The sequence below is a fragment of the Somniosus microcephalus genome, chromosome 1 (assembly GCF_052327205.1).
Source record: "Somniosus microcephalus isolate GS21.2 chromosome 1, FLI_Smic_1.0, whole genome shotgun sequence".
In the NCBI taxonomy this organism is placed as follows: Eukaryota; Metazoa; Chordata; class Chondrichthyes; order Squaliformes; family Somniosidae; genus Somniosus; species Somniosus microcephalus.
Window position 1 is genome coordinate 337167495 of NC_140987.1, and position 26541 is coordinate 337194035.

The 26541-nt window shown below is 48.0% G+C and overlaps 1 protein-coding gene and 1 pseudogene across 1 annotated transcript in view; one reads left to right on the top strand and one right to left on the bottom strand.

Annotated features, from left to right (window-relative positions):
- Window positions 1–26541, bottom strand: part of LOC147124922 (sodium- and chloride-dependent neutral and basic amino acid transporter B(0+)-like) — a 643543-nt pseudogene that overhangs the window by 499237 nt on the left and 117765 nt on the right.
- The window catches only part of LOC147124923 (sodium- and chloride-dependent neutral and basic amino acid transporter B(0+)-like), a 328414-nt gene that overhangs the window by 284258 nt on the left and 17615 nt on the right, over window positions 1–26541 (top strand). Inside the window, exons 9-11 of the mRNA XM_085994777.1 lie at window positions 8396–8521; window positions 14799–14917; window positions 15250–15349. Of these exons, the coding sequence (XP_085850903.1) occupies window positions 8396–8521; window positions 14799–14917; window positions 15250–15349 (345 nt within the window). The remainder of the gene's footprint in view (window positions 1–8395; window positions 8522–14798; window positions 14918–15249; window positions 15350–26541) is intronic.

The following is a 26541-nucleotide window of genomic DNA, read 5'->3' on the forward strand; positions in this document are numbered from 1 at the left end:
AAGTACCCTTGTATGTTTAGTTCCCAGTCATGATTATCTTGCAGCCATGCTTCCGTAATGGCCACCAGATCATACCCATGTGTAGTTATTTGTACCGTCAACTCGTCAATTTTGTTACGAATGCTGCGTGCATTCAGATAAAGAACTTTCAAATATGTTTTCTGACAATTTATTCCTGCTTTTACCCCTTTTACTACTTTACCTTTATCATTATACATTCTGTCCCTTCCTGACACGCTCTGGTTTTTAATTCCCCCACTGCTACCTTGCTCTATTGCCTTCTCCGCTGTCATTTTTATTATTCGCTCTCTTAAAACCTCCCCCCCACTAATTAGTTTAAAGCCCTCTCTACAGCCCTAGTTATTCGATTCACCAGGATTCTAGTCCCAGCACTGGCCAAGTGAAGTCCGTCCCAACGGAAATGCTCTCTTCTGTCCCAGTACTGATGCCAGTGTCCCAGGAAGCAAAACCCATTTCTCCCACACCAGTCTTTGAGCCACGCATTTAACTCTCTAATTTTATTTACCCTAGCCAAATTTGGACGTGGCTCAGGTAGTAATCCAGAGATTATTACCCTTGTGGTTCTGCTTTTTAATTTGGCCCCTAGCTGCTCAAACTCCCTCAGCAGAACCTCCTTCCTTGTCCTATCTATGTCATTGGTACCAACATGGACCACGACAACTGGATCCTCCCACTCCAAGTTTCTCTCCAGCCCAGAGGAGATGTCCTTAACCCTGGCAGGCAACACAGCCTTCGGGACTCTCGCTCTCGGCTGCAAAGAACTCTATCTATCCCCCTAATGATACTATCCCCTACCACTACAACATTTCTTTTAACTCCCCCCACTTGAATGGCCCTCCGCTCCACGGTGCTGTGGCCAGGTTGCTCATCCTCCCCGCAGTCCCTGTTCCCATCCTCACAGGGAGTAAGAGCCTCAAACCTGTTGGACAAGAGCAAGGGCTGCGGCTCCTCCAACACTACCTCCTGGATACCCGTACCTGCCTCACTTCTAGTCACACCATCCTGACCCTGGCCACAGACTACATCTGAATTAATTAATCTAATTGGTGTGACTACCTCCTGATACACAGAGTCCAGGTAAATCTCCCCCTCCCTGATGTGTCTCAGTGTTTGAAGCTCGGACTCCAGCTCTTCAACACAGAGCCGGAATTCCTCGAGCAGCCAACACTTACTGCAAATGTGATCACCGTGAGCATCAATGGTGTCCACCAGCTCCCAAATATTGCAGCAGCAACACATCACCTGATCTCCCATTCTATGTAATTAATTAAATTTACTAATATTATTTTAAAATACCCTCTGCTCTGATTCTAGATGAATATTGCACCTTAGAAACTATAAACCACAGAGTTTAATATTAAAAAGAGAGAAATACTTACCAACCAATCACTTACCCGCTTTCTGGTGAAGTCACACTTGGATTACTTTTTACCTCTCTCCTTCCCTCTGAGTTCCGAGTTCGGAGATTGGTAGGCCTTACCTGGTCTCTGGGGCCTTTTATAGCCCCGCTCTGCCGCTCGAGATTCCCGCCGATGCTGTGAGGCCTTACCTGGTCTCTGGGGCCTTTTATAGCCCTGCTCTGCCGCTCGAGATTCCCGCCGATGCTGTGAGGCCTTACCTGGTCTCTGGGGCCTTTTATAGCCCCGATCTGACGCTCGAGATTCCCGCCGATGCTGTGAGGCCTTACCTGGTCTCTGGGGCCTTTTATAGCCCTGATCTGCCGCTCGAGATTCCCGCCGATGCTCTGAGGCCTTACCTGGTCTCTGGGGCCTTTTATAGCCCCGCTCTGCCGCTCGAGATTCCCGCCGATGCTGTGAGGCCTTACCTGGTCTCTGGGGCCTTTTATAGCCCCGCTCTGCCGCTCGAGATTCCCGCCGATGCTGTGAGGCCTTACCTGGTCTCTGGGGCCTTTTATAGCCCCGATCTGACGCTCGAGATTCCCGCCGATGCTGTGAAACTACCTTTTTTGACTCTGGGATCTTATGACCAACCTTGCCTTCAGCCACAGTAAGAGGTTCTGAGTATTCGGTGTGGGATTCCCAATGGGGATTCCCTTTAGTCCAGTCCAGGATGGTAGAAAGGAGAGTGAGGGCTTGTTGGAGAAGACATTGCCATACAAGATATAGCCCCCTCCCAGGAAATTACAGGCCACCCAGATCCTGTGAAGACATCAGTGAGGAGCTCGGGATGAGAAGAGTGTGCTTCACCAAAGAGGCTGTAGGGGATCTGTACCAGTTATTACAGGAAGACCTGAAGCCAGGTTCATCTGCCTGGATACCTCTGCCTGTGCCTGACAAACTGATAACTGGACTTAACACAATGATTATGCCCGAGGCTCATTTCAAGCAGCTGCAAGCTGGACGTGTGAAATATCAGCCAGGGTGCTGTCTGGGCAGCATTAGTCAGGTAACTCAGACATGTTTCAGAGCCATTCAGTGTTATCATGTTGCAGGGCTCCCTAACTGAAGGGTGCAATAGATGAATGTAGCACTCCGAGCTCTAAAACATAATCCCCAGAACCTTCTTATAGAACGGGTACCACGAGCTGATTGTCCAGATTGTGTGTGACCTGATGAGAAGGATTCTTCACATGAATGGCAGATTTACTAGAAGCTGCTATGATCCTCAGGAATTCTGCCCTCCTTGAGCTCTTCAAGGAAGATTGTCAAGTCAGCAGATGATTCATGAGTGATGAGACATTATCATTGCTGCCATCAGTAATGACCCTTCTGAGTCTAATGCCAGTTATCAGGACCTGGGAGACAGCAGTCTGCATTCCCCATGTCTGAAATCCAGCACGCAGTTTTGTCTGATCGGTCCTCTACTGCCACAAGGGTGACAGTCTGTGCTTCCTTGGACTAACCGGTCTCTGGCCGCTTCTGAGGTGGGCCAGTGAACAGATTCTAGTGAAGCTGCAGATGCTCCATTGATGCTATAATGTAGTGAAAGCCTCCTTGATATGGCCACAAATTAGGGCTGTAATCTACGGAATCAGTGGCTCCATATCCTGAGAGACTGAGCTCAGAGCCTGCACACAGGTCTGATGTTCCTCAATTGTCCTACTTTGAAGTGATTGGCCATGTGCACTTGGTCCCCTGACTCTGAAGCTATGGGAAACTTTCTCCTTTGCCTTGACTGAGAAGGTGATACCTCGTCCCCCACTCACCACACGCCTGTCTACTTCGTGCTCTGTAAATCACCCGGTGCAATAGCCTCACTTGCACTATGTAATTCCTCCGGGTGAACGTGTCTGAGCTGGTGTGGGGGGTCATGAAAGGAGGTGACATGGGGGAGAAATGAAGGGATCTTTGGGGTTCTCACAGGATAAGAGCAGCACTGATAATAAAGCCTCAGGAACCATGCATGGGGGGGCCCTGGTTAATTCGCCCGAGTCCCATATGGCCAGCCCTCTCCTGCCTACCTGTGCTCTGAATAAGGATTGTGCATCATCTGGGGACATCAAACAGATAAAGAATGAAAACAAGGGGGGAGAAACTGGACTCTGCAGAATCCGATTTTTAGGCGCTATGCAGCCTCCTAGCGCTTGAAAATGGGATCCAAGATGTGCGCGTATTCTTCCGATAGGAAGTGCGCCATCTTGGCAAAGGACCACTGGCAGCACGCAGAGCAGGCAGATTTCACATCAATCAGTGTGCAACACTGATTTGACGCCAGCGCTGCCATTTTCGAATGCCATGCTCCAGCCTAATTCATGAGCGATACCAGTGAACTGAACCACACCTCCCCATTCACCAACAGTCCCACGTTCCTTAACTTTCCTCTATCACTGACCAGCAGAAAATGCACAATCCAATCCAATCTTATAAATTCAATCATGACATTGTGCATACAAATATAAACTAATCACCCTTGTGCCTTCGCTTACTGCCTGCCTTCATGTGTATTTACATCTCCAATGCTCCCACAAGGTGCTTCCCCAGTAGCTGCAGCACAGGTGGTGGAAGGCTGCTGACCTTCAATTGAGGAGACTGCAGATGCAGAAGGGTGACCTCAAGCAGCTGGTGGAATGGCAGGGGTCGGAGCAGGAATGCTGTCATCCTGAGAGAGGACAGCGGGTTCGTGCTCCGTGGTGCCACTGCCAGTCTCCCGGGGCGGTGCCTCAGCAATCCTACTTATCTATTGGAAAACATCACTGATGGCTTACTGTAATGCCCTGGAAGCCCCTTTGAACACCCGCTGTATCCAGATCCATGATGGTAGCAGCCTAAATAGAAGATAGGAGCAGGAGTAGGCCATTCAGCCCCTCGAGCCTGCTCAGCCATTCAATGCGATCATGGCTGATCATCCAAATTCAGTACCCTGTCCCTGCTTTCTCCCCATACCCCTTGATCCCTTTAGCCTTAACAAATATATCCAACTCCTTCTTGAATATATTTAATATATTGGCCTCTACTGCCTTCTGTGGTAGAGAAATCCACAGGTTCACCACTCTCTGGGTGAAGAAATTCCTCCTCATTTCCGTCCCACATGGCGTACCCCTTATCCTTAGACTGTGACCCCTGGTTCTGGACTCCCCGACCATCGGGAACATCCTTCCTGCATCTAGTCTGTCCAGTCCTCTCAGAATTTTATAAGTTTCAATGAGATCCCCTCTCATTCTTCTAAACTCCAGCGAGTACAAGCCCAATCGATCCAATCTCTCCTCATACGTCATTCCTGCCATCCCAGGAATCAGCCTGGTGAATCTTCGCTGGACTCCTTCCATGGCAAGAACATCCTTCCTCAGATAAAGCGACCAAACCTGCATACAATACTCAAGATGGGGTCTCACCAAGGCCCTGTACAACTGCAGCAAGACATCCTTTTTCCTATACTTAAACCCTCTCGCTACGAAGGCCAACATCCCATTTGCCTTCTTAACTGCCTGCTGCACATGCATGCTTATCTTTAGCGACTGGCGCACAAGGATACACAGGTCTCGTTGCACTTCCCCTTCTCCCAATCTATTGCCATTCAGATAATAATCTGCTTTCCTGTTTTTGCCACCAAAGTGGATAACCTCACATTTATCCACGTTATATTGCATCTGCCATGCTTTTGCCCAATCACCCAACCTGTCCAAATCATCCTGGAGTTTCTCGGCATCCTCCTCACAGCACACACGCCCACCCAGCTTTGTGTCATCTGCAAATTTGGAGATATTACATCTAGTTCCCTTGTCTAGATCATTAATATATATTGTGAATAGCTGGGGTCCAAGGAGCAATCCCTGCGGTACCCCACTAGTCACTGCCTGTGACTCAGAAAAGGCCCGTTTATTCCAACTCTTTGCTTTCTGTCTGCCAACCAGTTCTCTATCCAACTCAATATCTTCCCCCCAATCCCATGTGCCTTAATTTTACACGCTAATCTCTTGTGCGGGACCTTATCGAAAGCCTTCTGAAAGTCCAAATACACCACATCCACTGGTTCTCCCTTAACTATTTTACCAGTTACATCCTCAAAAAATTCCAGTAGATTAGTCAAGCAGGATTTACCTTTTGTAAATCCATGTTGACTTTGTCCGATCCTGTCACTGTTTTCCAAGTGCTCTGCTATTACATCTTTTATAATGGACTCTAGCATTTTCCCCACTATCGATGTCAGGCTTACCGGTCTGTAATTCCCCGCTTTCTCTCTACCAACTTTTTTGAATAGTGGGGTAACATTAGCTACCCTCCAATCCATGAGTACTGTTCCAGATTCCATCAAATGTTGGAAGATGACCAGCAATGCATCTACTATTTCTAGGGCCACTTCCTTAAGTACCCTAGGATGTAGATTATCAGGCCCTGGGGATTTATCGGCCTTCAATCCCATCAATTTCCCTAACACCATTTCCCTACAAATACTGATTTCTTTCAGTTCCTCCCTTTCATCAGACCCTATCTTCCCCGACATCTCTGGGAGGTTATTTGTGTCCTGCTCTGTGAAGACAGAACCAAAATATGTATTTAATTGGTCAGCCATTTCTTTGTTCCCCATTATAAATTCCCCTAATTCTGACTGCAAGGGACCTACGCTTGACTTCACCAATCTTTTTCTCTTCACATATCTATAACAGCTTTTACAGTCAGTTTTTATGTTCCCTGGAAGCTTACTCTCATATTCTATTGTCCCTTTCCTAATTAATCCCTTTGTCCTCCTTTGTTGAATCCTAAACTGCTCCCAATCCTCAGGTTTACTGCTTTTTCTGGCCAATTTATATGTCCTCTCCTTGGATTTTATGCTGTCCCTAATTTCCCTTGTTAGCCACGGTTGAGTCACCTTTTTTGTTTTATTTTTATGCCAAACTGGGATGAACAAATTCTGTCGTTCATCCATGCGGTCTTTGAATGTTTGCCATTGCCTATCCACCGTCAATCCTTTGAGTGACATTCCCCAATCAATCCTACCCAACTAGCGCCTCAGACCATCGTAGTCTCCTTTATTTAAATTTAGGACCCTAGTCCCTGAGTCAACTACTTCACTCTCCATCTTCATGAAGAATTCGATCATATTATGATCGCTCCGACCCAAGGGGCCTCGTACAACAAGATTGCTAATTAATCCTTTCTCGTTACATAATACCCAGTCTAAAATGGCCTGATCTCTGGTTGGTTCCTCGACATATTGGTCCAGGAAACCATCCCGTATACGCTCCAGGAATTCCTCCTCCACAGTATTGTTACTAATTTGGTTAGCCCAATCTATATGTAGATTAAAGTCACCCATGATGACTGCTGTGCCTTATTGCATGCTTCTGTAATTTCCCTTTTAATGCCATCCCCAACCTCCGCATTACTTTTTGGAGGTCTATATACCACTCCCACTAACGTTTTCTGCCCCTTGGTATTTCTTAGTTCTACCCATACAGATTCCACATCATCAGAGCTAATATCCTTCCTTACAATTGTGTTAATCCCTTCTTTAACCAGCAATGCTACCCCACCTCCCTTTCCTTTTTGCCTATCTTTCCTGAATATTGAATACCCCTGGATGTTGAGTTCCCAGCCTTGGCCACCCTGGAGCCATGTTTCCGTAATCCCAATCAAATCATATTCGTTTACCTCTATTTACGCAGCTAATTCATGCACCTTATTACGAATGCTCCTCGCATTAAGACACAAAGCCTTCAGGCTTGTTTTTTTAACGCTCTTAGACCTATTAGAATTATTATTTACTGTGGCCATTTTTGATTTAAACCGTTGATTTCTCTGACTGCCACTTTTGTTTTTCTCCTTCCTATCTTTTGCTTTTATCCTTGTTTCCCTTTCCTCTGTCCCGCTGCTCAGGTTCCCAACCTTCCACTGCAGCACTCAGACCTTTGATGGAAGCTGTTTGTGCTGCAATGGAAGTTGTGACATCAGCCGTTAGACACTGCATCATGTTGGGTTCCACAGGTGTGCTGATGGAGGTGAACACCCATTCCATTTTCAAAAGGATGGGCTCCAAACTCTGCGCAAAGCCCTGTGCAAATTGGTGCTGAATTTCTGGCAGGCTTTCCAGTGTACCAAGCATTTGGTTATGTAACCCATCAGCCTTCATCTGCAGCAGAACTAGTATGCAACCTCGCCCTCCAATGAGCTGGCTCCTGTGCACTTGTGCCCAGTGTCTCACCACGTGCAGATGCCTCCGTAATTCTAGTCTCTAAAATACACGCAGTGTCCGTGTCTGAGCTGGTGCCTCCGAGTGTAAGATTGAGTGATGGTATCTCTTCATCTTCACTGTCCTCTTCCTCTTCCTTCACTGACTGGGAAGACCCCAGTTCATGGGTACCTGAAATGAAAAAGGGACAAGGGTTGTTTTGTGGTGTGGTGAGCGGAGAGGAGAAAGTAAGTAGGGCGTGCTTACACCATCTGCAGCTTGTGAGCCAGAAGAGATTGAGGGATGAGGGAGAAGTGGGATGAGAGAAGGATGATTAGGTATGCAGGTACCCGCATCATCGATCACTTGAGCCCCTGCTGTAGCCACAACCTTGACATTCCGTATTCCCATGATGGCCAGCACTGTCTCCTCCATGGGGGTTAACACATGCAGGCGCGCTGGTCCTCCTCCAGTTCTTTCCTGTTGCCTGCTGTTACGCGCCACCTTCTCCTGCAAGAAAGAGGGAAGTGAGTTAGTGAGTGTCCTGCAATATGTTTGGGTGATGTGTCTGTCATGGTAGAGTAGCTGCCAGTGTGTGCAAGCTGTGAGTGTTGGTTGCGAGGCTTGCAACAGTGCTAAGTATGTGAGGCTGAGAGGTCCCAGAATGGCTACTATGGGAAAATGTCACTCTGGAGCAACCTCTTCTGAGGATGGGGCTGAGGTATCTTGTTGGAGCAGAGTAGCGGGATCTTTATCCTCTCTTTTAAGCACTATTAATTACACCATATCAATTGTATCCACTGTTTAGGTTTCAGTTTGGCTTTCATTGCCTACCCAGAGGCTCTTGCACAGTTGCCGTGGGCACCTCTTTGGTCCATTTTATTTTTCTTCATGCTGGTCACTCTGGGACTCGATACTCAGTTTGCAAATATAGGTAAGAGCGTCATTATTTAATTTAACCTACCTCTTTCCACTTTTATAAAAGGAAGTTATATAAAGTATTCGGTTTACAATATAAGGTGAGAAATTACTGTTGGTGATGTTAGTGGAGGAATGCTCAATGGGTTTGTGTATCAATTCTCTGCTCGCTGTCTAATGGAGCATCAACCTATTTGTTTTAAATGGGTTAACACCTGTAGTAAAGTAACATTCAGAGGAAGTCACCCCAATATATGGAAGAGATCATAGTACAATTCTGTTTGTTGTTTTAATTGAAAATTTACAGCAGGAATGAATTGCATTGTTCTAATTTTAAATTAATTTTGCTAAACAAAAGAACTTACTGATGCGCTGTCAATTACTCATAAAAGACTGAGAGTTAAGAGAGTAACTAAAGGCTTTTATTAGCAAAGAACAGAGCATGCCTCTCGTGGTTGACTGGGTTCCAAGAAGGCAGGGGGCTGCAGGTCAATCACCATTATACCTGGGCCTGTGTGGGTGGAGCCAGCCGAGACATGTTGAGGCATGCATAGGTACAACAGTGTGCAACAACAACAACAACAACAACAGTGGTTTACCACATTCACCCCTTGTTTAAAATTGAGTCCGACGGGGTGAAGTGTACTAACGGTTTGTGTAAGTAAGTCTATCAGGTGGCCTTGTATGCCGTCCTGATCGTCGTGGTGGCGGCGGTGATGGTGCAGCATCCAACGTTGAGTCTGGCGTCTCATTGAGTGGTTGGGTGGTCAATGACGGGTCCTGGGGCTGCGGCATGCCGTCTAGCGGGGTTGGGTTGTGGGTAGTGGTGGATGGCAATGGTAGTGTTTCAGGGGCACCCAAAGGTGCGAGATCTCATGTGGGGGCTGTGTCCTCCCGCCCGTCCGGGTACGCTACGTAAGCGTACTGGGAGTAGGCATGGGTAGTGGTGGATGGCGAGGGGGGTGTTTCGGGAGCACCCGAAGGTGCGAGGTCTCATATGGAGACTGTGTCCTCCCGCCCGTCCGGGTACACCACGTAAGCATACTGAGGGTTGGCATGGAGGAGGCTCACCCTCTCGACCAGGGGGTCCGTCTTATGGGACCTCATGTGCTTCCGCAGTAGGACGGGTCCTGGAGAAGTCAGCCATGTCGGTAACGAGGTCCCCGATGTGGACTTCCTGGGGAAGGAGAACATTCTCTCGTGAGGGGTAGCATTGGTGGCTGTACAGAGCAGTGACCGAATGGAATGGAGCGCCGCAGGGAGGACATCCTGCCAGCGAGAGGTCGGGAGGCCCTTAGATTTCAAGTTTAAAAGGACTGCCTTCCAGACCGTCGCATTCTCCCTTTCCACCTGGCCATTCCCCCGGGGGTTGTAGCTGGTGGTCCTGCTTGTAGCGATACCTCTCGAGAGCAGGTACTGCCGGAGTTCGTTGCTCATAAAGGATGCGCCCCTGTCGCTATGAATATAGCTAGGGAAACCGAACAAGGCGAAGAGGTCATTCAGATATTTAATGATTGTGGTACTGGTCATGTCTGAGCAAGGGATGGCAAACGAGAAACGGGAGTACTCATCAATTATGTTGAGGAAGTACACATTGCGGTCGGAGGAGGGGAGGGGCCCTTTAAAATCGACGCTCAGCCGTTCAAAGGGGCGCGTGGCTTTGATCAGGCTTGCTCTGTCTGGCCTATAAAAATGCGGTTTGCACTCGGCACAGATTTGGCAGTTCCTGGTCATGGTCCTGACCTCCTCGATGGAGTAGGGCAGGTTACGGGATTTGATGAAGTGAAAAAACCTGGTGACCCCCGGGTGGCAGAGGTCATTGTGGAGGGTCTTCAGTCTATCGACCTGCGCGTTGGCGCATGTACCACATGATAGGGCATCTGGGGGCTCATTGAGTTTCCCGGGCCGGTACAAGATATCGTAATTGTAGGTGGAGAGTTCGATTCTCCACCTCAAGATCTTGTCGTTCTTGATTTTGCCCCTCTGCTTATTATTAAACATAAAAGCTACTGAACGCTGGTCAGTGAGCAGGGTAAATCGTTTTCCGGCCAGGTAATGCCTCCAATTTCGCACAGCTTCCACAATGGCCTGGGCCTCCTTTTCGACAGAGGAGTGTTGAATCTCGGGGCCCTGGAGGGTCCTTGAGAAAAAGGCCACGGGTCTCCCCGCCTGGTTAAGGGTTGCAGCTAGGGCAAAGTCGGAAGCGTCGCTCTCCACTTGGAAAGGGATGGACTCATCCACTGCGTGCATTGTGGCCTTCGCAATATCTCCTTTTATGAGAGTGAAGGCTGCACAGGCCTCTGCTGTCAGGGGGAAGGAGGTGGACTTGATGAGGGGTCTGGCTTTGTCCGCATAGTTCGGCACCCACTGAGCATAGTACGAGAAAAACCCTAGGCATCTCTTCAGTGCTTTTTGGCAGTGGGGGAGGGGGAGCTCCATAAGGGGGCGCATCCTGTCGGGGTCGGGGCTGATGACTCCGTTCTCCACTGCACAGCCAAGAATGGCAAGGCGCTTGGTACGAAACATACATTTGTCCTTGTTGTATGTTAGGTTCAGCCGCTGGGCCGTACGGAGGAATTTCTCTAGATTAACATCATGGTCCTGCTGGTCGCGGCCGCAGATGTTGACGTTGTCTAGATAGGGGAAAGTGGCCTGGAGCGCGTTCTGGTCGACCATCCGGTCCATCTCCCGTTGGAAGACTGAAACCCCATTGGTGACGCCGAAGGGAACCCTGAGGAAGTGGTAGAGACGACCGTCAGCTTCAAAAGCTGTGTACTGGCGGTCCTCAGCCCTGATGGGGAGCTGGTGGTATGCCGACTTCAGATCAATCGTCGAGAACACCCGGTATTGTGCTATCTGATTGACCATGTCAGATATGCGGGGGAGTGGGTATGCATCTAGCTGGGTGTAGCGATTGATCGTCTGGCTGTAGTCAATAACTAGGCGCTGTTTTTCGCCAGTCTTCACTACCACCACTTGTGCTCGCCATGGGCTGGTGCTACTTTCAATAATCCCTTCCTTCAGGAGTCTTGCTACCTCGGATTTAATGAAGCTCCTATCCCCGGCACTGTAACGCCTGCTTTTGGTAGCGATGGGCTTACAGTCGCGGGTGAGGTTAGCGAACAAGGAAGGGGGGGGGACTTTAAGGGTGGAGAGGCTGCAAATGGTGCGCGGCGGGCGATTTAAAAGCTGCTGGCTGCAGACTGTGAGTGGGGGGAGGGGTCCGTCGTATGCTAATGTGACACTCTTAAGGTTGCACTGAAAATCCAACCCCAGTAGAACGGCAGCGCAAAGATGGGGCAGGACCAGGAGTTTAAAATTTTTGTATTCTGTGCCCCTTACTGAAAGGGTCACTACACAGTAGCCACCGACGTCCGCTGACTGGGCTTTGGAAGCCAAAGAGATCCGATGTCGCGTCGGGGTGGATAAAGCTTTCCATGCTCCCGCTGTCAAAAAGGCAGGTAGTGGCGCGGCCGTTTACCTTAATGTCCATCATGGACCTGGACAGTTGATGAGGGAGAGATTGGTCCAGCGTCACGGAGGCCAGCGTATGTTCGAGCGAGTCGATGTGGTCGTCAGATGAGGCGGTGGTTGAGTCCGGGTCCCCCGTGGTTGAAGTTGGAGACGTCCGAGATGGCGGACAAAATGGCGGCGCCCATGGTCCCGATCCCCACGCGGCTGGGGGAGCCCAAGATGGCGGACAAGATGGCTGCCCCCACGGTTCGCACGCGGCGCTGCTGGCGTTAGCGGTTTTACCTTTGCAGGCGCTGACATAGTGTCCTTTCTTCCCGCAGCCGGAGCAGGTAGCGTTTCTCGCCGGGCAGCGTGCTCTGGGGTGTTTTGCCTGGCCACAAAAATAACATTTCTGTGCCTTGGACATCGCAGCAGCAGTTGAAGGTGGCGGTCCCATGACCCAAGGTTGTGGCGTCCACGTTGTGGAGCGGTTAGGGGAGAAGGCGTCCATATTCCTGTGGGCCGCGTCGAGCGAGAGCGCGAGGGACACTGCCTTTCTCAGGTCCATTTCTCCCTTTTGCAACAGTCTCTGCCGGGAGTAGTCGGACCTTAGACCCGCAACGAAAGCATCTCGGATCAGTCCCTCCGTGTGTGCTGCGGCTGATGCTTCTTTGCAGTCGCAGTCTCGGCCGAGTAGCCGTAGTGCCCGTAGGAAGGCCTCCACCGATTCCCCGGGCTGCTGTCTGCGGGATCTTAAGAGGTGCCGGGCATAGACCGTATTTACCGGGCGTGCGTATTGCCCTTTTAGCAGACCGATAGCCGCCGCGTAGGTCGTCGCGTCCTGGATTATTGTATAAACTTGGTGGCTCACCTTTGAGGCCAGGATTTCCAACTTGTTTTCGTCCAGGTTCACAGTTGAGGCTTGCAGGTAGGCCTCGAAGCAACGCAGCCAATGCGCGAATTTGGTAGCAGAACCCGCCTCTTGGGTGTCTAGGTCCAGGCATGTTGGTCTGAGGGCTCACAGCAGCTCCTGTTGCTCAGCGTTTGATGCAGCAGTCTGCTGTTCAGCGTTTGGTGCAGCAGCCTGCTGTTCAGCAAATGTCGACATTTTGTTTTTGCTAATAAAATTGATGTGCTATAAATTACTCATAAAAGACTGAGAGTTAAGAGAGTAACTACCTGGGCCTGTGTGGGTGGAGTCAGCCGAGACATGTTGAGGCATGCATAGGTACAACAGTGTGTAACAACAACAACAACAACAGTGGTTTACCACACTTACAAATTGCAGGACAGAAGGAGGCCGTTCAGCCCATCACAGCTGTTCCACTGCTAGCTCTTTAACTGCTGTTATCTGCTCTAATCACATTTCCTTACCCGTCCTATGTATCTTTTCATATTCTTCCTTTTCAGATATTTACCCAATTCCCTTAAAGTCTCTGCCTCAACAGCCACTTGTGATAAGGCAATTCACAATCTAAGGTAGAGAACATAGAGAAGATGTTTCCACTTGTGGGGAGACAAAAACTAGGGGCCAGAACAATAAGGTTGTCACAATAAATCCTCTAGGGAATTCAGGAGAAACGTCTTTACCTAGAGAGTGGTAAGAATGAGGAACTCGCTACCACAGGGAGTAGTTGATGCGAATATCATTGATGTATTTAAGGTGAAGCTATATAAGCACAGGAGGGAGAATAGAGTAGAATAGAATAGAAGGATGTGGTTCGATGAAGAGGGATGGGAGGAGGCTCGTGTGGAGCATGAACAACGGCACAGACCAGTTGGGCCGAATGGCCTGTTTCTGTGCTGTAAATTCTATGTATGGAAAACTTTCTTCGAACTTCCTTACTTCCACCCCTTTGTCTTCCAGCCCTCCTGAGATGTAGGCTAACATTCCATTAGCCTTTTGATTATTTTTTGGACCCGTCCACTAATTTTAGTAATTTCTATACTTGGACCCCTAAATCTCTCTGCTCTGCCACAGTTCCTCGTTTCTTACCATTTAGAAATTACTCTGATCTATCATTCTTAGGTCCAAAGTGGATGATTTCACACTTTCTCACATTGAACTCAATCTGCCAGTTTTGCCCACTCATTTAATCCATCAAAGTCTTTTTGCAACTTTCTGCTCCCATTTACACTACTTACTGTGGCTCCTAACTTAGTGTCGTCAGCAAACTTGGATATGCGGCTCTCTATTCCTTCATCTAAGTCATTGATAAATATAGTGAAAAGCTGAGGCCCCAGTAAAGATTCCTGCGAGACACCGCTAGTCACATCCTGCCAATTGGAGTACATCCCCATTATCCCCACTCCCTGCCTCCTACCTCCTAAACAATTCCCTACCGATGTTAAAAGGTTGCCTCCAATTCCATGTGCTTCTATTTTTCCGAAGTCTCTTGTGTGGAAACTTATCGAATGCCTTCTGGAAGCCCATATTAATTACATCCATAGATACTCCCTTATCTGCCACGTTAGTGACTTGCTCAAAAAATTCAACTAGGTTGTTAGACATGTCTTAGCCATTACAAATCCATGTTGGCTCTCTCTGCTCAGCTCATATTTGTCCAAGTCTCAGTCACTCTCCCCAATAACAGTTTCTAGATCATCAGATTCCTGTGTTCCTGGTGCAAACATGGCTTAAGCACAAGCAAGTCTTGTGGTGATGTTCTACTTATAATCTTGTAAAGGATTGACAGCCAATGGACTCATGGATAGAGGAAGCTGTTCTCATCTGCTCCTCTGGTCTGCAGGGCTTTGGACTCTCCAGTGGTGGGTTTCTCTGAGGCTGCATAAATTATTAATTAATTACTGATCTCATTTAACAATTTTTATTTCATCAGAAAAAACTATAACTACCCTGCTGGACCAGTTCCCTAAGTTTCTGCGATCAAAGCACCTTTATCTGACAACTGGTGTTTGCTTGGTATATTATTTCCTTGGCCTTGTATGTGTAACACAGGTATGTTGTCCTTTAATAGTTTGTTACAATTGCACATGCTGGTTATAACCCTATGAAGTGATACATTTCATAGGAATAAGTAATAAAGGAGGACCTTGTGTGTTGGTCCTGTTGTTTTTCCATTTGTTTAATATTGTGCAGTGATGATGTGGGACTGACTGAACCTTCCCCATCTGCTGTTATTAAATACAGAGTCTGACAACATAGTCAAGTTAGGATTGCACTTGAACAAAAGCACAATTTTTTCATATCCCAGCAATCCCTTACTTTGAACATTAGAGTGTTATGGTTTTCTAAAGCACCACACTTACAATTTTTCATTTTAATTTTAGGCTGGGATTTACTGGATGAATTTAATTGATCATTTCTGTACTGGATGGGGCCTGATTATAGCAGCTCTGCTGGAACTCATTGGTCTCAGCTGGATCTATGGTAAGTACAACCATATGAACAATGACAGACAGGTAAAGACCCTCTGGCCCATCGAGCCTGTTCCACACTATTACTATATGCTGTGTATCACAATATACACACTCCATCCCACCTGAAACCATGTGATCTCCTGGGAGAGCCAAAAAAAAGGTAAAAAACCCAGGCAATTTGGTGAAAAAAATCTGTGAAATTCCTCCCTGTCCCATCAAGGTGATCGAAACTAGTCCAGGAGATCACTCTGGCCCTGAATTCCCTGAAGTACCTACCTTCTGTAAGAGGTGATCTCTGCCCCAGCCAGAAACAAATCCAGCTCTCGCTTGAAGGAATTCAGCGAATCAGCGTCCACCACAAGAGATGGAAGCCGATTCCAGAGGTCCACTATTCTCCAGGAAAAGAAACACCTCCTGACATCTAACCTAGATCTGGCCTTATACAACTTAAACTTGTGACCCTTGGTCCTCCCTAACCTATTTAATTGGAACAAACTGTCAACTGGAACACAATCTATTCCCTTCATTATCTTATAAACCTCAATCAGATCACCTCTAAGTCTACACTTTTCTAAAGTTTTTGTCTATCTTGATAACTAAGGTGTTTAAACTGGGAATTAGTCTAATGACCATCCTCTGCACCCTTTCCAAAGCCTCAATATCGCCCACCATGTGAGGAGACCAAAACTGGTTGACAATATCTTCTGAACTTCCCTCAATGCACCAATTTTGTAACTTCTTCAAAAAAAGATTTGTAAGACATGACCTCCTTTTTAGGAGGCCATGTTGAATGTCCCTAATATATCCTTTTCTATCCAGGCATTAATATATTGCATCCCTAATGATTCCCTCAGCATCTTACCTATTACTGATGTTAAACTAATGGGCCTATCATTACCGGGTCTGTCTTGTCACTCTATTTTATAGATGGAGACTACATTAGCCTCCTTCGAGTCTATAGGAACCATTCCAGAGTGCATGGAGCTATTAAAGTACAGGCTTGGGGCTTACACAGCACATGCCCCATCTCCCTGAGGACCTTCGGGTGGATATCATCTGGCCCGGCTGTTCTATCCACTTTCAAGTTCTTAATTCTTTCTAAAACAATGGGCTGCATTTTCATCGGGCCATTGAGGCAGGATGGGAGGCATGTGGGGGTTAAAATTGCAAAGACCGGTGGGCGGGGGCGGGCCCAACCCCTCCTCCAAGCAATTTTCAAAAAATCGTATCTACTGGTCCCGTCTCCGTCCCGCCTCCAAGAGGCGGGATAGGCTGTTAAGGCCCTTAACAAGCGCTAAATTGCCTCTATAATGCCATTTTGACAGGCCTTTGTGATTTTAACCCTTTTCCGACGTGACGCACGCCTGTTCTGAAACACGACGGTGAAACCTGGCGGGAGCACAATTGGATTGCTGACTATCAGCTTCAGCTCCACCATTAAAGAGGATATTTGATCAGCCATGATTTGCAGGTGGCAGGACTTTGTTGTCTCAGGTCTGGGGGAACTTTTAGAAAGCATAACCACAGCTGTGGAAGTTTGGAGCCTGACGCCCATCTCCAGTGTTACCTCCTGCGAAAACCCTCTCACCACCTTCACTGAGCGCTTCCTCAACTGAGGCATATACCAAGTAATCCTAAGCCCTCAATGTGGAAGTGCCATTAGCGAAATGACACACGTCACAACTACAGCAGTAGCCATCAGATTTTTTATTTACAGTAATCATCTGATGGTTTTTTAACATAAAACATCAAATTTCACCCAGGTGACTACCCTTGTGACTATTTGTGCACTATCTTTCTCTTGCGCATGCTCCTACGTGGTGCTTCCCCTGTGGCTTCAGCAGATGTGGAGGCCCCTTGCTCACATTCTTGCTGCTCCTGTCTCGACACCTTTGGTGGGCATCCTCTGGGGTTGCAAACCTGTGAGGGCTCAGCAACAGTCTGCTGCTCCTACGGCTGTACAGGGGTTGAGATGCCGATCTCAGTTGGGTGTGGACTCTGGTGGGGCTCTTACCGAGGGTCCTGCAGTGGCATGGAAGTGTGAGCGCTTGGAGAGGAGCACCCATTTTCTTGATGTCTGCCACCAACTTCCCTCTCATGGGTCAGGTCCCCCTCAATGCTTGCAAGTGGCTTGAGAGCACCTTGCTGCACATCAGGGGGGCCATGGGGACCCATATCTGCACTGGCAGGCCTACTCAGAAGGACTTCCATGAAGGTCTGGGTTCTCTGTTCAATATCGCTCCTCCAGAGATGTCATTCTATTCAGAACACTCACCATGTTTTCTGCACTCTGGTGACTTATCACCTCCATGGAGGTTGCCATCCTTTCCATGGTGATGTGTTCATGTGTCAATGACTCCACAAAGGCTCTGCTCATGTTCACAATGGACTCCTCCATTTGCTCCACACCAGCAGCGACCCTGGAGACAAAACCTGCCAGAGACTCCTGCATCTGTTCCTGGAGTTCCAGCACCACTGATCTTATGGATGGACCCAGAGGCAGAGGCTCAACATGCAGCTGAGCCGAGCTGGGTGAGTCCTGCGCCCTCCGACTAGGACTCTCCACTGCTGTCCCTGTCTCCACAATCTGCTGATGCTCACTTATGAGCTGTGATACACCAGGTGACAACACTACTCTATCTCACGAAGGTCCCACCGAGGTGTGAGTGTCTGCACTGGTGCTGGGTGCGCTGAATTCTGCTGACGCTGCGCCCTCAGAGTTTGCAGCTTCCTCTGAGGAGTCTGGATGCACAGGTTCTTCCTCCTGGCTAGTGGGGATGGGTGCTTGCGATGGTCCTGTGGGGGAGTAAAGGAAAGAGTCAGAGATCTGATGCCAAGGCTACATGCACATTGCATATTGCAGATGATCATAAGTCCATCTGTTAGAGCTTCAGAATCATTATCAGTGACTCGTGCAATGTCATTGAGAGAGATGGAAAACTATTCTGTCACCAGCTTGCTGTGATGCGCCCGTCCGTCCGTCCCCCACTTGGGAATCTTCCTCCACTCCCACGATCTCCAGGACCGCCTCCTCCCAGGTGGTGAGCTGGGATACTGAGGGTGGCCCTCCTCCTGTCCTCGCTCTTTCTCTCTTATTGTGAGCTCTCTTTTCCTGCAATGAGGGAGACAAGTGGAGGTTGAGTGAGAATGAAGGAGTGAGTGTAGAGAATCCATAGCATAGATGCTTTGAAGGAGACAAAGATGGAGTGAGGTGGCAAGACCAAGGGCCCTCCCTGTGTGTTGTCAGTTGTTTTCATAGCATCACAGTGATGGGGTGTTTGAGGGCTGCATAGTCGAATAGTTAGGTGAATGTGACCATAGAGAGAGAGGGAATGGGTAAGGGTGCATGGATCTCAGTGACAAGTGGGATGAGGAGGAAGAGATTGCTAAAGCTGAGTGCTGTTGAGGCGAGGCAATGGGGATCAGATTGAGGGTGATGGGAAATTCATACTCACTTTTCCAGTCCGCAGAAGGTCATGAAATCTCTTCCTGCACTGAAGCCAGGTTCTGTGGGTTACTGACAAGGAGTTGACCTCCTCTGCCACCTGGATCCGCACAGCCTTGGTTTGCTGGGGATGCTTCTTCCACCCTGAAGACGGGAAGAGCACCTCTTTGTGCTCTTGCTCCCTCTACTAAAGCCTGCAGGGCAACGTCATCAAAGCAGGGTGCAGCCCTAGGTCTCTGGCTGGCCATTCTTCCTGCAGGTGCCTCTCACTGCAAAGGCCAAACGGTTGGCAGTCAGCAGAAGAAGCAAGGCTTGTTGCAGTCCATAAATGCAGCAGCAATGATGACGTAATCGGAGGCGACTTTCAGACTGGAAAAACTCATTGGCCATGGGTTCCCACATGTTGGAACTCAATTGGCCAATTAAGTTAAAATCGCATAATTCTCCCACATCGATTTAGAATCAGGTGGATAACACGAAATGCGGATTACACGGCCCCAGCCCAGCCCAGCATCAAAATCCAGCCCAATATGTTCATCTATGTTAATATTACTAGTTTAGTTAGTAACATTATTAAATTCTAATAGTCGAGCATCATCTCCCAGAGTGAAGACCGATGCAAAATACTTATTTAATAGTTCCACCATACCCAGTGAGTCCTTTGTAACCTATCCTTGAACACCCTTCAATTGCCCAATACAGTCTTTGACAGCTCTCTGACTCTTCACATAACTGAAAAAGCTTTTCCCATTACTTCCACAATTGTCCATTAGCCTTTTCGCTGATCTAATAGCAGCCTTCATTTTCTTTAGTTGTTCCTTGTACTCAGCTCTGTTTAGTTGAGCACTAAATGTCTTTAATTTATAGAAACATTTCTGTTTACATCTTATTTGTCTTTGTGCAGAACCAGTCAGCCACCTTGGCTTTTTCATACCACACTTCCCTCTTTTGATTTTGGGTACATATTTGTTTTCCACATTTTTTATCTTGTTCTTAAAAACTTTCCATTTGTATTCTGTTATGTATTGTGTGTTCTCCTCCCACCTGTGGTGGCGCTGTCATAGGAGATAAATGGTTGGGTGTTCTCTTGGTTAAGTTTAGCTCTCTTTGTTCGGAAATCTCCAGAACTTCCCTTTCCCTTCGAATAAAGCACTTCATGTTTGAATCTCTGAGTTCTGAGTTCTAATTGTGTCTAGGTAAAAAGGTACCAAAACAATATATTCTATATCGCTCTCATTACCACTCAGGAGGGTTAGCCAATTTACCCGTTCCAAATCATCTGCCACTTCGGTGAAGTTTGCTTTCTGAAATCTGTTACGAGTTGCAGATTCTCAGTACCTTTAGTTCTCCCAGCCAAATGGAACCGTATAATGTTGTGGTCACTGTTGGCCAGATGTTTTCCCACATGGAGGCCCGATACGAGGTCGGGCTCACTCCTAAACACTCGATCCAATATATGATTATCCTGAGTCACTTCATTAACATGTTGAGTCGTATCTTCGACAAATTTTTCAGCTGCACTTCCCACCACAACAGAGGATAAACCATCGAGCTGCTGAATTCCAGGAAAATTAAGTTCATCCATCAAACAAAGGTAGCATTTTATATTAAAGTCGGTTACAATCTGTTTCATTTCAGACCCTGCAGGGACTTGCTGCATGTCGCCAGAGGAGCTGGCGCAGCATATCTCCTGGCAAGGCATCCGGCTCGTGGTCAAGGCCAGAGTCGCTAAAAGTGGCTGTTAGATCCGTGATTCTGAGGGTAAGCTGTTTTTCAATAACCACACGGATGCTGTAACTTAACAATAAACAGGTATTTACTGGAGGAGGGTAGTCTCAAGACTGGGGGTACAGAGGCATGCGCAAAGCTTATATACAGGTGTGGTCACTGCCGGTACTACAGTATACAGGAGCTGTAAAAGTAGTTCTGTCTTAAAGGCACATACACTACAATTCCTCCCCTTTTAGATTAGTAGTACCCCTAATATTCAAATAACAATTAACACTTTAACATGCACATTAAACAACAATAGTCCAGTTATAGATTCAGTCTTTGGGGCGGCTTCCTGACCCTTTCGGGATAGCGCCTTTCCTGAGGTTCTTGTTCTTGGTGCAGAGGCGATTCTGACCCCTTTTCATCGGGTAGTTAATCGGGTTCCACTGCTACTTGTTCTGAGGTAGATGCTACCGGTATGTCGGGTTCATCCCCAGGTACTCGAGACACGGGGTTGGCGCGTTCCTGTGACGCTAAGATCTGATCGACGTCGCATCTCACAATGTTCTCCCCGACATCCAATGTGTACATTAATGGCCCCTGCCTTGTGCATATCGTTCCGGGTTGCCATTTCTCTGTTCGATAGTCATGGGCCAAGACTGGTTGTCCTGCATTGAAGCTCCTTGTCGGCTTCTCATTGATGTGCTGGAATTGTTTGTCCTCAACATTTCTTCGCACATTTGGTCTGAGCAAGTCCAGACGAGATCTCAACCTTCGGTTGAAGAACATCATGGCCGGGGTCTGGTTGGTGACTGCATGTGTCGCATTTCGGTAGGCTAATAAGAAATTGTCCATCTTATGCTGTAGTGGAATTTCATCGTCGCACGTGGCCTTTATCACCTTCTTAAAGGTTTGTACGAACCTCTCAGCCAATCCATTTGTGGCTGGATGATACAGGGCAGATGTGTAATGCCTTACCCCATTCCTTTTCATAAATTTTTTAAACTCTTCGGACACAAACTGTAGTCCATTATCAGAGCAAATCTGCTCTGGCAAACCGTTTCTGGCAAATATGATCCGTAGGACTGCAATCGTTTTCTCTGTAGTGGTTGAAGACATTTTTATCACCTCAGGCCACTTTGAATGAGCATCCACTGCTATTAAGAACATTGAGTCCATGAATGGACCAGCAAAATCAATATGCACCCATTGCCAAGGAGAGGAGGGCCACTCCCTTGGGTGTAGAGGGGCATGTGGTGGTGCACTTTGGACCTTCTGGCATCCTAAGCAGCTCTTAGTTAGGTCTTCGATTTGTTGATCGATTCTCGGCCACCACACATAAGCCCTAGCAAGGCTTTTCATTTTCACTCCCCCCAGATGACCTTCATGTAGCTCATTTAGCACTCTCTCCCTTAACTTGGGTGGAATCACCACTCTGGATCCACACATCACTGTCCCCTGGCATACTGACAGCTGTTCTCTTCTGGATGAGAATGCTGGCAACAGTGAGTCGCCATGTGTTGGCCATCCCCTCACCGTCAAATCATATACCCGAGACAGCGTCGGATCATTGCGGGTCTCCTTCTCTATATCCGCGTTCATTACTGGCAATCGTTCAATTATTGACGAATAAAATATCTCGATAGGGTCCACTGCTGGTGCTTCCTCCACAGTAGGCAGTGGCAGGCGCGATAGCCCATCAGCGTTCCCATGCTGTTTCGTGCCTTTATATTCTATTTCATATTGATTCGCCCATAGAAACAGGGACCATCTTTGTAACCGTTGTGCAGTCATCACTGGAACGCCCTTCTTAGGATTAAAGATGGAGACAAGTGGTTGGTGGTCAGTCAGCAAGGTGAGCTTCTGCCCATGCAGATAGTGGTTGAATTTTTTTACTCCCCATACTCGGCTGAGGGCCTCCCTGTCAATCTGGGCGTAGTTGCGCTCGGCTGAGGTTAGTGACCGAGACGCAAAAGGCTACTGGCCTCTCCAACCCGTCTGGGAATTTGTGCGACAGCACCGCTCCAATACCATAGGGTGATGCATCACATGCCAAACGAATTGGTAGTGCTGGGTTGAAATGGGCCAACACCTCTTTTGATGTGATCAATTCTTTACACTTCAGGAAAGCTTGTCTACGTTCGTCATTCCACTTCCATGGTACCCTTGTTTGCAGGAGGGTGTTCAGTGGGTATAATACCGTGGACAAATTTGGTAAGAACTTGTGGTAGTAGTTTACCAGCCCGAGGAACGACCTCAGTTGTGACACATTTTCCGGTGCTGGAGCCTTGACTACTGCCTCAATCTTTTCAGGGGACTTATGTAACCCCTCTTCATCGATGACGTGGCCACAATACGAGATCTGTTTCTGGAAAAACTCGCACTTGTGGCGATTAGCTCGTAGCCCATACTCCTTTAATCTGGTGAGCACCTTCTCCAAGTTGGCGAGGTGATCACTGTCATTTTCGCCCGTGACCAAGATGTCATCCAAATAACACTGGGTCCCTGGAATCCCTTGCAGGACCTGATCCATTGCCCTTTGCCAGATAGCCGGAACCGAGGCTACTCCGAACACCAGCCGGTTGTATTGATAGAGACCTTTATGATTGTTAATCGTAAGGTATTGTTTCAAAGCTACTTCTACCTCCATTTGCAAGTACGCCTGGGCTAATTCAATTTTGGTGAAGCGTTTACCTCCAGATAGCGAGGCGAAAATATCCTCAATTCGTGGAAGCGGATATTGTACCGTGTGAAGGACTGGGTTCACTGTCACCTTAAAATCCCCACAGATGCGGACCTTCTTTGGTTCCCCAGGCGTATTACTCAACGACCTCTTCATTACAGGAACGATGGGTGTAGCCCACTCACTCCAGTCCACTTTTGACAGTACTCCTGAACGTTCCAACCCTTCCAGCTCTGCTTCAACAGCTGGTCTGATCGCATAAGGCACTGGTCTGGCCTTAAGAAACTTTGGGCTTGCATTTTCCTCTATTTTAATCATTGCTGTTATGCCTTTTAGTGTTCCGAGTCCCTCCTGGAACACTTCTTTTGCGTCAGTTAGCATTTTTGACAGTCGTCCAGGTGTGACGTCGTCATCCTTTTTGGCCTCAACCTTCAGTGCCTGTATGGAATGCCAATCTAATTGTATCTTCTGGATCCATTCACATCCTAGCAGTGGTGGTCCTCCATCTGGCAATACATATAGATCCATTTTAGGTATTTCCTGGCCTTTATATATCACTTTCACCCTTATTTTTCCATTGGGGTAGACTTTTTGCCCCGTATATGTCTTCAAGACAATCTCTGTAGCTTTCAAGGGTATATGTGAATATAGCCGCTTGTAGTCCCTTTGGTTTATGAGTGTTAGGGCTGATCCTGTGTCCAATTCCATTTTCACTTGGACTCCGTCTATCTTGAGTGTAACCCAGATAGTCTGGTGATCCTCCATTTTGGTTACCTTATGTAGTTTCAGACAACCCAGCTCCTTGCTTTCGGATTCTGTGTCACTTTTCTGTTCGTCTGAACCACTGTCCATCACCTGGTGTACCTTTTTGTACTTCTCCTGTGGAGATTTCTTACTGTTGGTTTTCTTCCCAGACCTGCAGACTCTTGCTATGTGTCCTGCTTTTCCACACTGTCTGCACACTTGGTCCTTGAACCAACAATCCTTCTGGTCATGTGTTGTTCTGCCGCAGCGATAGCACTTCCCTGTTCCATAGGACATTTCATTGGTGCCATATTCTTGCGGTCTCCGTTGTATCTCTGCAGCGCCCCTTGCGGCTGCTTCATGTGATACTGCCATACTGAAAGCCTTGTCCAGCGTAAGATCCTTTTCTGATAGAAGCCGTTTCTGGGTTCCTTCACTTTGTAGCCCGCACACAAACTTGTCCCTTAACATATCTGCTAGTCCCACTCCAAACTATCAGTGTTTCGATAGCTTGCGCAGTTCCGTTAGGTACTCAGCATTGCTTTCATCTTTGTGTTGGTTCCTTTTATGGAATTTAAATCATTCTGCTATCAGCAGCGGTGTGGGGTTTAAGTGGTCCTGTAAGATTTCTACTATGCTTTCAAAATTCTTGTTCACCGGCTTCTCTGGGGTTATTAGATTTCGCAGTAATCCAAAAGTTTTTGCACCCATGGAATTTAACAAAACCAGTGCTTTACTAGCATCTGGCACTTCATTCGCCCTGCAGTACACCTCAATACGTTCCACATATGTCACCCAATCTTCGACATCATTGTCGAACGTAGAGATACTGCCACTCTTCGGCATCCCTGGTTGTGATTTAACTGTCAAAAATGGCGTCTCTCGCGTTTCCCCTTCTTCTCCGCTGGCACAAAATGGCATCTCCCGTGCTTTCCTTCCTTCCCGCGCTCGCCCTTCTTCTCCGCTGCGGATTCTAAAAATGGCGTCTCCCGCGCTCTTCTTTTTATTTTTTTATTCTCGACGCCGCTCGGTCTTGAACCCGGCTGTTGCTTTACCCTCTCTCTCTCCGGTTTGTTTATATATTTTTTTTTCTCGACGCCACTTGGTTTTCAACCCCCAGCTGCGCCCTGTGCGCTTCACCCTCTGTCTTACCCCATCGACGCTGCTCGGCTTTCTCTCCGCCATCGGTCGGCTCCAGCCGTCGCTGCCCGGGAAGGGTCTGCGCTGGACCTGTTGTCAGTCTCTTGCTGATCGTCGTGGCTGGGAAACCAAGCCCGGCTCTCCACAGCCTCCCCTGCGATGTTCACTCTCTGCTGACGACTGGGCGGTTGCTCGTGTTCGACGCCCGTGTTCCTGGCCTCGACTTTTTTTTTAGTTGCAGGTAGATTCGAATCGACACTCGTCGCCACTGTTAGATCCGTGATTCTGAGGGTATGCTGTTTTTCAATAACCACACGGATGCTGTAACTTAACAATAAACAGGTATTTACGGGAGGAGGGTAGCCTCAAGACTGGGGGTACAGAGGCATGCGTAAAGCTTATATACAGGTGTGGTCACTGCCGGTACTACAGTATACAGGAGCTGTAAAAGTAGTTCTGTCTTAAAGGCACATACACTACACTCGGCCCTGACTCCACTAGGAGTGTCAAGGAGGCTCAAGCGTGTGGGGTGATCCTGTCCGAGCTGACCCCCGTTCGGGTGAAATTTCTCATTGGCGCCAAGCCCCGAATCCTCCCTCGGGAGCCGGTGCCTCATAACTTGAGCCGTCTCTCGGAAATCCCTTCCGTGCCTTTCTGTTCTGCACGGAAGGGTTTCCTGTACAGGCTGCTCTTTTACACTCTCCACTTTGTCATCCTCGTCTGCCATCTGGACACGCCTTGGCACACCATCTTAACATCCAGAGGAGGCGGGGTCCCCAGTGGAGGACTCTCTATGCTAGAGTCCTCCCTTTATCTATTAGGGACTTGGCCTGGAGGGTGTTGCACGGGGCAGTCCCGTGCAATAAGGTTTTAAGTAGTTTCATTCACTCCCAGGCCACCTGCATTTTCTGTGGCCTGGAAGAGTCCATGTTCCATGTATACAGTGAGTGTGAGAGGTTGCAGCCCCTCTTCCAATTTTTGAAGGGGCTTCTCCTCAATTCTTGGTTGCACTTCAGTCCCACGCTCCTGATCATTGATCACCCGGTGCGGGGTGAGGGGCAGGGGGTGCGGGGGAGGATAGTGGGCAAGTCAGAGGACCGCCTCATAGGACTGCTCCTGGGCCTGGCCAAGGTGACCATTAACTGAGCAGTGCTCAGTCGAGGGGGTCGTTCAGCCCGACACTCTGCTTCTCTGCCACGGCTACGTTCACTCCTGGGTGTCCCTGGAGATGGAGCATGCAGTATCCACCAGCACACATGAGGCCCTCCGCGACCAGTAGGCACCAGAGGGCTGGAGTGCTTCATCACCCCCCAAAATAGAATTTTGTTTGAATTTGTTCAATTTCCTTTAATTTTGTTTTAAGTTCGTTTTATTGGTTGCGCCCCTTTAAGAAGGAGATGCTTCCTTTTTTATTCGTGATGGCACCGAAATTAAACAGCAAAGAGGTTGTAATCTGTTTCATCTACCTTATCATGTT